The sequence below is a fragment of the Kryptolebias marmoratus genome, linkage group LG3 (genome assembly GCF_001649575.2).
Source record: "Kryptolebias marmoratus isolate JLee-2015 linkage group LG3, ASM164957v2, whole genome shotgun sequence".
NCBI lineage: Eukaryota > Metazoa > Chordata > Actinopteri > Cyprinodontiformes > Rivulidae > Kryptolebias > Kryptolebias marmoratus.
The window spans coordinates 558,366-569,612 of NC_051432.1; the positions used below are offsets into that span (position 1 = coordinate 558,366).

General features: G+C 38.7%; 1 protein-coding gene across 1 annotated transcript; it reads left to right on the top strand.

The window, feature by feature from the left end:
- The first annotated feature begins 2,126 nt into the window (after positions 1 to 2,126).
- On the top strand, positions 2,127 to 10,577 carry LOC108246276 (mitoferrin-2). The gene is made up of 4 exons (XM_017433739.3): positions 2,127 to 2,635; positions 6,430 to 6,658; positions 6,807 to 6,863; positions 8,032 to 10,577. Exons 1-4 carry the CDS (start codon positions 2,294 to 2,296, stop codon positions 8,610 to 8,612), a joined length of 1,209 nt encoding a protein of 402 aa, XP_017289228.1. The 5' UTR covers positions 2,127 to 2,293; the 3' UTR covers positions 8,613 to 10,577.
- The last annotated feature ends 670 nt before the right edge of the window (positions 10,578 to 11,247 follow it).

Consider the following 11,247-nt stretch of genomic DNA (forward strand, 5'->3'; position numbering starts at 1 on the left):
TCTTGTGGCAATTTGCAATGCTGCTGTCAAATTAGACATTATGCTTTTGGTGGCACACACTCAAGAAATTTAATGACTCCTGTTGAGGAAACTATTGGGGTTAAAAAAAAAATCTGATTTTTTTCAATTTGACAACTTTCTATGATATCTGCTTTGAAAATGCATTTATGCTTACACATCCTGTTTTCAAATAAAGATTGATAAATGTGTATTGAGGAGATTTAATAGAAATGTTGCAATTGTATTGTTCTTGTGTAACTATGGCAGAATCAGTCTTTATCATTCTTAAAAATACCAATGAAATGACAAAGCTAAAAATCCTGTGAAAAACTTTCTCAACCTGTCAACTGTCAGAATCGAGATGATGCGGTGCCACAGAATCAGTTGATTGGACCACAAACCAATCAAGCAATTCATTCTGACAATGAAACAGTTTGTGTTTCAGATGTCACGTCTTACGTGACTTCTTCCACACTGAAGCAGGCTCTGAAGCAGTAGTCCGTTGTAATTTTACTTCAAGGTTCGATGCATGTTTTGAAACTTTTGATTCATACTACCATCACTAGAGAGCCCCCTTCTCTGTTAAACAAACTTTAAACTGAGAGAGAAATCTCAGATTTTAGATTTCTAAAACTTACAATGGAGAATTGGGCTTAATATCCAGTAATTTTCTCCCTAATTCACACCTTAATCTGACCAAAGCATCTCTTTTGAGAGCCAGGAAAACAAAGACTAACAACTCTCCGATTGAAGGGGAGTGAGATTAATCTGTATGTGAATTTAGGCTCTGTTTACCCAACACCGTTTCTAGGTAAAACCAGAATATTTCTGTTTTATTTTGGCTGTTCATGTACACAACAACAGTGATCATTTTCTCTGGCACCAAAACTTTTTGAATTCAGGTCTAAAAGTAGAAGTTTGTGCAACCTAAAGTACAGACTAACCTGAAGGACAGAAGTACTTCAGTCAAAGGAATTAGATTATGGAATAATCTGGATAGTAATTATAAAAATTCTGTTTAAATTAATTTGTTCAAAAAATGATAAAAGTTAACTTGTTAAAGAAATATGAAATTGTATAATTTGTATTTGCAAGTGTTACAGTTTGAGAAGTTGAAAATTGTTTTGTTTTGTTTTTTCTCTCTTTATTTTATTTTTTATTAATGTTGAAATTAATATTATTTTTGAAAAAGGGGCAGACAAGATTTTTTTCTTCTTCTGCTACCTTTTATTTTATTTCATTTGAATTGTAATTTACTTTATTTGTATTTTTTTTCTTTTTTGTTTTTTGTAAATGAAATGAATAAACTGAACTAAACTAAGTTCTTGGAAACGCCCGATATCAGTGTGAAACAGTAGCTTTTCTGCTGTTGCTCAAGTAGATCGACAACAAAGGCAGGTAGCAGAGTGCTGTTTGTGCTGCTCACTCTTTTCAATTTATCAGAGCTTTGGCCACTAAACACACCATCTCTTGAAACAGCAGTCAGTCCAAACAAATATATGTATGCTCGCTTTTTGGACGTTACTGTTTTCATGCTCCAGATTGTCCTGGAAATACAGTACATAGATCACAGCGTCAGCTAGTGACATGGCATGAAAACTACAGCAGATTCAAAGTTTTTTGCATCTTGTGTAAACACCAGTTGCAACAATCACAATGTTGCTGTGTGCAAGGTAATGTTTTCACAATCAATCACATCTATAAGCTTCTAGGAGATTGTCCATGTGTAGACGGGGCATTTGTTCAGTTTAAAGCTTGGAACTTCACATTATCTAGTTTTGAATTGAGAAAGCTCCCCAGATGGGGAGCGAAATGTCTTCAACTACAGAATAGAGGTCCAGTTGTTGTTTTTTATTATTTTTATTTATTTATTTTGGATTTGCCATGTCCTAGAAGGCTGAGTATCGGGGTTTTGCGGAAATGGGCCTCCATACACATCTCAACTGAGGATAAGACGGACTTCCCGCTGTTACAAAATCGTTTACCCCATCTTAGACTGGACCCCGCCTACTTTTTTCACCGCCTTAAACAAAGTACCAAACTGACCAATAGAATTGGACTTCTCAAGATTGACAGCAACCTTGTCGAATCAGCTTTACTTTTAGCGTAACTCACAGCCCTTCGAGGTCCCACCCGACCAATATCCCGTTCCCGGATCTCCTTCAGCTGCCGCCAACACTCTCACCTCCACCGGCCGGGGTAGACGGTGAAGAACCGGGAGCGTGATACCCGCAGACGTCCCGCCGGTGTTGTTGGTTCAAACACATCTGAAGGCCCGAACCCATTCGTCTCAATGGAAGCGGACGGTTTCGTGTCGCCGCGGAGCAGCCTGGATTCACCGGCCGTCGACAGGCGGATGACGGGCTCCGCCGCTGGGACAGGGTTTGGGATTCTCGGCGGTAGGCTTCTTGGTGCCACGGGTGGATTTGTCGGGTGTTTTTCACCGAGAATGACAGGAGAACAAGACTTTGTGTCGGTGTTGCACCGAGCAGCTCCGGAGCCCTCGACCTCTGTGGAGCCAGAAATAGACTACGAAGGACTCCCTCAAGGTGCAGCGACCAGCACTCACATGCTGGCAGGAGCCGTGGCTGGAATCATGGAGCACTGCCTTATGTATCCCATCGACTGTGTCAAGGTATCACAACTGTTATCCAGTTAATGGTTCCCATTTTTAAACTTATTGGTGTTTCTTTTATGTCACGCTGAACTCAAACCCTCTGGTTGCATAAAGCTGAAGTTAACAGGCCCGAGAAGAAGCCTAAGCAGAGTTAGCATGAAGGCTAACATGGGAAGTCAACAGACAGAGGTCAGATAACTAACTACCATGACCTGGGAGTTAAATTGATAATTTAAAAGCCTTGCGTGTGCTTGCCTTAAAATATTATGTAAATGCAAATTGTTGCTGTAGCCGGCTGAGTTGGGTAGCAGTTTCCTCACAAATTAGTCAGTCAGTCAGTCATCAAATATTGACTCAGATTGTTACCAGTTTATGCAGCTTTTACACTTTTTAGCTCAGGTAGATATAGACTCTCACACAATCAAAAAGTGTCAGCTGGAAGTTTAGTTGTGCATGTTTCAAACATGTATCTTCATTAAGGAGAGGATCATTTGGAAAGTCCAAAGTGCCAACATCTGGGTTGTAGTTCATTAACTCAGGTTTAGTCATGGGCCTCAGTGTCCTCAGTCCTCAGTGGACACTCCAGATTATTGACTTCTAAGAAATGAAGCACACCTCAGTTTAGCATATGGAGGTGTGGTAGTTGGAATCTACTTAACAGCCAATCACCATTGTCTGTGATGATTATGCAACAGGACAGATTTATGATTTCCCTGACTATAAATCTATGTCAAGGTTTAAAGCTTCATGCAGTCATTGTTCAGACTTTTCATGTGTAACATAGGTTTGTCATTCACTTTTCAAAGTGCCTTTTATGAGAATGATTATTAAAGTGTTTGTATGGAAGGAAAAGCCCAAAGCAGTATTTCGGCTATATGTGTGAGCGATCTGCTCGGCAACAAACATGCACAACGTTTACTTCTCAGCAGGCGTCAAGTTTGTCTCTGCATACATCTCTGAGTGAAGACGTTGTTTACATTTGTAAAAATAAAAGTGTAAACACCCTCCTTCATGCTCCATGCAGGGCATTAAGAGGGAAAGAGGGAAAAAGTCTATCACTAAGTTTCACAATGAAATATAACCTCACATCACAAGAAGAACATTTTCCTCTATTACTATTTATTAAACTAATGCTAGCACAAATTACAGAAGTGGCTTGTGAGGGAAAACTTTAATGCTTCTGTGGGATTTAAGAGGCCACCACTTGTTTCTAATTAAATACACTTTATTAGCTGAGCACCTATAGTAAAGCAGGAATTTTGGTAGTTTTCTGTGCTCTCAAAGTCCAGACCCCAAGCTGACAGGAATGCTATTTCAGGACCTGGAGGAAGCTCTGTCCAAACAACAGCACTGTAAAGACTTGTGGGCCGAAATTCCTTCACAGTACATACAAGACACAGAAATGTTGCACAGAAAACAGTTGTTTCTAAAGGTTGTTCTTTAAGCAGTCGAACCACTTCAACTTAGTTTTTTACTTTGCATTTTCTATTTTTAAACAATTGATGGCGTAGGCCATGAGTTTCTTCTGTTTTCAACAGCATTTTTAAGTTCTTTTTATCTACCAATTATTAAAAATAAACTATGTATAAATTAAGTCAAATTAAGAAGAAGTTAAAGTAGGAGGAGGAAGTGCAAAGTTCTTTTTCCATTTTCTTCACCTTAAGGAAGTCTGGTTGTTTTTTTTGTTACAGTAACATTTAGCAGAGACTTCCTCTTTGTTTTTTATAGGCTTCGCTTCCTGATGCAATCTGTGTTTAGGTAACGCCTAGACTTTTGGGAATTACAATCAAGTTAATTCATTTTGTCTAATTTTAGTCTTTTTCCTCATTTCTTTAAATTGATGAAGGCGTGGCCTAACAGTTAGCCGTAAAGAGTTTGTTTTTTGTTTCGGGGAAACTTAGCAGTGAGGCATGTTTTTCTTTTCTAACATGGACATATGTCCTAAACTTTATTAGTTTTAACCAGAAGTGTTTGGTTTGCATCGTTTGGAAAACATGGAGAATAAGAAAATCTTTAGTCCTATTAGGCTCTTCAGCTGTTCTTCTTGTTAAAGTTGTTACAGTGAAAATGCTTCAATGACCGTAGTGTGCATGTGACAGCAGTGTGCCTAAATAATCAATAGGTCGGTAATGTTTCTACATGTTATTGGAACTGGGTCATGAGATGTGACAGGGATCCCAAGTACACCAGCTGATCTTTAACAGAATGACTGCTTGGTCCATTGCAACACCTGGATTATTTTCCTTTTTCAAAGTCCAGACCTGACCGAATTGTTGTTGTGAACCTTCTGAAAGTTGTACAGAAACCAATATCTGCAGACGTGACTGAACTTAGACCCCATTCTAAAGAAGACTGGGCCAAAGTTCCTCCATGATGATCTAAAGGGGGATTAGGTCATTAAAAAAACTATTATTTCAATTTATTGCTGATTAAGTGGTTTTTGCAATCATAGGGAGAAGCATGTTTTTATTTATTTATTTATGTTAGAGGTTTAAAACTGTAGGACTGAAAGTTACTTCAGCCTGAGGATGTGCAGGAATTGTTGCAGCAAAAAGCACCAAATTCAGAGACTGCTGTGGTCATGTGAGAACAGTGTGACCCTGTGCTGGAGTAAACCAGTCAGTGTCTCCAGATTTGACAGACATCAGGGACTCAAACAGAACCCCGATAGCTGCTGCCCTAATATAAACACAAGTATCGACTATTTTTATTTTGAACAATCTGTAAAGTAATTTAACAGGTAATCTAAACAGTTCATTTTACTTTAAGAATCATAATTTTAAAACACAAATTATAGGTTTAGGTGTCAATTCCACCATGATGAAATTAAAGAAATGAAGCTTTTATTATTTGTCTATTTAAAAAATAAAAAGCTTGCATCGTCGGTGTGTAGTACGAGTACTATTGGTTAAGCTGCAGCAAACTGTGGTGAGAAATGCTCCTTTTGCAGGAGTTCAGTCACATGGCTGTACTGTCAGAAAGAGGAGAGAAACAAACAACACATTCAAAATGTGATAATGGAGACTACAACAGTACTAAATGTTCGTTTAACTTAACATGCATTATCATATTACATGAACTGCACATATAGTATATATTACATAAAAAGCTGTCAGATTTAAATGTTTCATAGCAGGGTTTAAATCCACTGTCGGCACATTGGTCAAGAAAATGGTTTCAGAGCTTCTTGATTTGACAACTAAAGGCCTCAAGAATGTTTGGGAAACATCATTTCAAAGTCAAAACTCAAACAATCGTGATTTTCTTTTTCCTTAAAATGTCTCTCAGTATTTCTTGGTTTGAATTATTTCCCCCGACTCCAGCACTTAGGCTTGAACACAGGTGAGGCCATGGATGCTGAAGCACTTTCTGTTTGAGTTTTGATTTCCCAGAACCATCAGGTGGGAATGTCCCTGTTAGGTCCCTGTTTGCACCCTAGGGGGCAGAGTTCTGAACAGTGAAGACATTTCTCCAGCTCTGTCTGAGGTTGGAGAGTTTTCTTTATTGTGATGGTAACTTTTTCATCCACATAGGGATCGACTGCTGTCTCTCGTGCATCAGCAGTTAGCAGTGCTCATCTAATAAGGTTTCACTTATTAGTTATCAGCTCATTTTTAACTCTGCAAAAAGAGTTTGTTTGTCCCATTATTTTCTATGTGTCTTCTAGTTTTTACAAATCTTTCAGTGTTTAATCTCTTTTTGTCTTCACGAGTCAGCACTGACAGCAGATTATGGCTCAGAGTTCTGCCAGTTATTTAAAAATAACCCTGATTACTGTCCAGTTCATTAGTATGTACGGTTTATTACCCCAGACTCGCATGCAGAGCCTGCAGCCGGAGCCAGGAGCACGCTACAGGAACGTGATGGATGCCCTGCGACAGATTGTACGAACCGAGGGTGTGTGGCGACCAATCAGGGGCGTGAACGTGCTGGCGGTGGGGGCGGGGCCTGCCCACGCGCTTTACTTTGCTTGCTACGAGAAAATCAAGTTCTCGCTCAGTGATGCAATTCATCCCGGCACCAACAGCCACTTTGCAAATGGTGAGATGATGCTCAGGTTGGCACGTTTTAACGACAAATTGAATAAAATAAAAATGCAGGAAATAGAAGAATGACATGGTTGTAGTTGCTGCTGCTCTAATTAAACGGCAGAGAGGACTGAAGCTTATATTTGTTTTGTGTTCTGCAGGAGTGGCAGGCTGTGCAGCCACCGTGTTGCACGACGCCATCATGAACCCAGCTGAAGGTAAAAACCTTACCTAGACATTATGAGCACACACACTCTCAGTACACAGTAAATACTTAATATAGGTCTATTTATAGAAACTCAGAACATTAGATAAAATAATTATGCTGTATGTTTGTGATCTGGACACTTGGAGGAGCTATAAACTGTTGTTTGGACAATGGAAAAATGAGATTTATTTAGGAAAATATGCCTCTTACAATGTTGTTGTATTTAATATATGAAAAAAAATATTCATATGAAAGCTGATTATTTTCTTTTTCTTTGCCTTTGTGATTTTAGTGTTATTGATTTTTTTTTTAGATATGTTTTTTTATTAATTATCACTAACCATTATGAAATCTAAGTCTGTAAAGTGTTTTTGTACAGTGAGATAATTAGGAATAGTAATGTCTGGGCCTCTTATCATTCGATTACGATTCAGTAGGCTGTGATTTGATTAGAAAACAATTGTCAGTTGTTTCGATTATATCTTGATTTTACTTAAATAAACACTCATTTATATATTTTCATGCCTAACTGGGACCCAAAGGTGTCAAAAACTATTAATCACAAGCTGTTGACCAACAATTAGCATAGATGCTAATTTACCATTGAAAATTCCATAGAAAGGCAAATGTGATTACCATTGTGTTTGCTGTCGAATTGCAGTTTTGTATAAAAATCAAACATTTCATTACTAAAGACATGTTATAACTTCAGACATATATACTCTTCTTCGGGTTCAGGGAAGAAAATATGAAAAATGTGTAAAAACACAGCTTTACTACAACAGCGTGCTACAGGAAGCTACGGTAACTCTACTAGGACAAAAAGCACTGCGCGGCAACTACTCTGCTGACTTTCTTAAAATGGCAGCACAGATTATTAAAAACAAAATTATTTTTTGACTATTGAAATCATCTAAGAATAGATTATAACCCCGACCATTAGTATTTTGTTTTAATTTCATTTTTAAGTTATAATAAACTATTTTCAATTTATTGTAGAGATTTTAGTCCCCTATTGTTTTTAAAGTGCCATAGTGATTTTTTAGTCAGCTTTTTTTTTTTTTTTTTTTTTAAATCTGTGACTCCAAGCCTCATGTTTCTGTGTTTATTTTATTTGCTGCATTCAGTGTTATTATTTCAAATCAGATTAATTATTTGTTTCTGTTATCCCTGTCTAGTTGTAAAGCAGCGTATGCAGATGTTCAACTCTCCGTATCGTGGGGTTTTGGACTGTTTGGGCTCTTTACTGAGGCACGAGGGCCCGGCTGCCTTTTACCGCAGCTACACCACCCAGCTGACGATGAACGTGCCCTTCCAGGCGCTCCACTTCATGACCTACGAGTACCTCCAGGAGCTCCTCAACCCTCACAGACAGTACAACCCTTCCTCCCACGTTGTGTCCGGCGCACTTGCTGGAGCCCTGGCAGCTGCTACAACAACTCCCCTTGACGTCTGCAAGACCCTCCTCAACACCCAGGAGGCTCAGGCTATCCATGTGATCCATGCCGAGGCAGCAGGTGGAGTGGTTGGAGCAGCTGCCGCTGTGGGCCCCGGCAGTCGCCACATTTCTGGCCTAGGTGAGGCTTTTCGGACTGTGTACAGGATGGGAGGGGTGCCGGCCTTCTTCAAAGGCGTCCAGGCCAGAGTCATCTATCAGATGCCCTCCACCGCCATCAGTTGGTCCGTGTACGAGTTCTTCAAATACATCATCACCAAGCGCCAGTACGAAAAACGGCTGCGTGGAGACGGAGATAAATAAACTCGGTTTTACTGTACCTTACTTATTACTGGTGTTGGGATTCAATCTTAAACATCCCAAGGTTTAGAAGGCAGGGTAAGGCTGCTGATGCCAAAACTCAGCTATCTGGTTTACTGATCTAATTAAAACTAATCCAGTTTATAATAGCTAATGACTATTCAAATTTAGAGCAAAGAACATGAAGGGAGCAAGCCCTTCATGGGCTTTTAGGTTATCTCAGGGTCTTCCATCTGAGACAAGCTTGAAACAGCAGGACGTTCTCGCTCTGACTACATTTTTATTGTAGTGTTTACCATAAACCAGTAGCAAAGTCAAATTTTCAGTTTAAATCGTCTGTATGAGTATGAAACGTTCACTTCTTCAGTCAGATGCAGTAAGTGAAAAAAGAAAGTTGGTTTTGGCCCTTTAGTACAGCACATTGCATTAAATTACTAACGAAGAGAAGTCTCCCTCAGGATAAATGATTGACTTTGAGCTTTAGTTTTAGTGTTTGCATTCACTTCCAGTAAATAATGTTCTATTTTTTTATACATGCCCTTCAGAAAAACACTGTGAATCTATAGAGAAGGGTCAGTCATCTAAACCACTGTTTTTAAAATGGCATGCAAGAACAAGAACTGTTGCCCATCCTGAAACACACAAGTGCACTGTAAACGTAGTGAACGCTGCTCGAATATTGTTTGACGAAGGTGCTGCTATCTTCTGTCCACAAGGGGTCACACAGTTTGTAGATTAAACTGAACAATTAGATGAGACTGACCGGTCCCTCTAAATCGGACCTTCGGTTTTGGTGCTCGCTCTCTTTAAAATATTCTGCTAGAGTAAAAACATTCGGACCAGGTGCCATGTCTTGAGCCTGGCCTGGCTCCGAATGTTGGGTGAATAAAGTGGAACTTCAACGTGTTCCCAGATTGTGTTAGTTACTACTTTGCATATTTTCAATGGCAGAAGAAGTGCTATGAAATAAGTTTGAAAACCTCTGATATACAGTGAAACATTTTAGAGCAAGAAACAAAACAAAGGTTTTTTTTTTTGTTTGTTTGTTTGTTTTTTTTTTAAGTGTAAGTTGGAAATACGGGAATTGGTCAAATCCCTGTTCCAAGTTCCAAACAGCTTCTGTTGTTACCTCTTTTTAAAACTTTGTTCCCACTGACTTCAAATTGTCATCTTTGAAGATTCACAGCAGATTTCTGTCAGGATGATTTCCAGCAGGTTGTATGTACAGCACACCAAACAAACTTTATATGAAATATTTCAGATATCACAAAGACCGGAGGTTTTTTTTTTTTGGTTTGTTTGTTTATTTTTTTCCTGGTTGCTGATATTTCGTGTTTAAAAACTGCACAACATTGTAGCACTTACAAGCTAATTCCTTATCTGCTTTCGTACAGAAACACTAATGAAAACTAGTACGAAGGAAGAGGAATTCACTCCTTCATATGCCTTCAGTTAGCCGCCATCCAGCCAACGCACAACAACGCAGATCCTGTTTTAAAGCCATAACATGGACATAAATTGTACAGATTAAATCTAAAGAAAAACAGACAAATACTGATAAACTCTCAACTGCCTTAGTTTTGAGTTTATCTCGTATTTTGAATTAAGCAAATCTAAATTTGTACAAGTTTTATCAAAGTCATGCTGTAATTATGTAGACCGTTGCACCTTAAATTGAACAAAAAGGAAAGTTTAGATTATTTTTTAAGGACAGTCCTAATTATATTAAAATTAAGCTTTCTATGTGGAAAAGACGTGTTCCTCAAGTGAAGCCAAGTTTCAAACCTGGGAAACCAAAGAGTGAGGAAATAAAAGGAGAGGAAGAATAACGAAGCTCATGTGAAATGTTTAAACAGTGTTTAAAATGATGCCTGTTTCTTGTGAATTGTAAATAAACATGAAGGCAGCTCCTCGCAGAAGCAGGGTCTTCTCTTGGTGCTGGCTCTCCAAGAGCTGAGAGACTTAAAATGTGTCTCTTTGTCTTTCTTTGCCCACACTTTTCTTTCTGCAAGATGCATCAAAACATCCACAAACACAACTGATTTTATCCAGCAGATTGTCGTTTTGGACCTTTTGTATAAAATATGCATGTTTAAATGTGTCTGTGTGTGTGTGTATATATTTCTTTTAAACTCAGCTGTAATGTAATAGATTGTCTTCCCAGCTGGAAATGTGTTAATTTGAGCTGCTATTCACATTGAACTAAAAAGTTATGGGAATATCTACATAAGGTACGGAAGCGCATAGCTATCACGCAAGAAAAGAAAAATTCTAACGCTAAAAAAATTATAAAATTATCACGTTAAAACGTGATAATTTTATGTCCAGGAAGTGGTGGTATTATGCTAGGCTAGTACAGTGGCTAACAGGAATTGGTCAGGTTTCCCTTCATGTTTGGTCTACAGCAGTGTTTCTCAACCTTTTTTGGGCCAGCGCCCCCCTATCCATTATCAAGGCCTCTTACCGCCCTCCTCCTACCCCCCACTTTTCTTTTTTTTTGCCTGTTTACGTGAATAAATTGTTTTTATTCATGGACTTATATAATACCTGATCTTGGGTATGGCCCATCAGAACATCTTTGTGGGTCATTTTCCACCATGTACTGCTTCAATGAGTCCCCCACCTACTGTGGTGAAGG

Coding starts and splice junctions, on each gene's coding strand:
- LOC108246276 (XM_017433739.3), top strand. CDS start 2,294: ATGGAAGCGGACGGTTTCGTGTCGCCGCGGAGCAGCCTGGATTCACCG. Junction 6,659..6,806: donor CAACAGCCACTTTGCAAATG/GTGAGATGATGC, acceptor TGTGTTCTGCAG/GAGTGGCAGGCTGTGCAGCC. Junction 6,864..8,031: donor CATCATGAACCCAGCTGAAG/GTAAAAACCTTA, acceptor ATCCCTGTCTAG/TTGTAAAGCAGCGTATGCAG.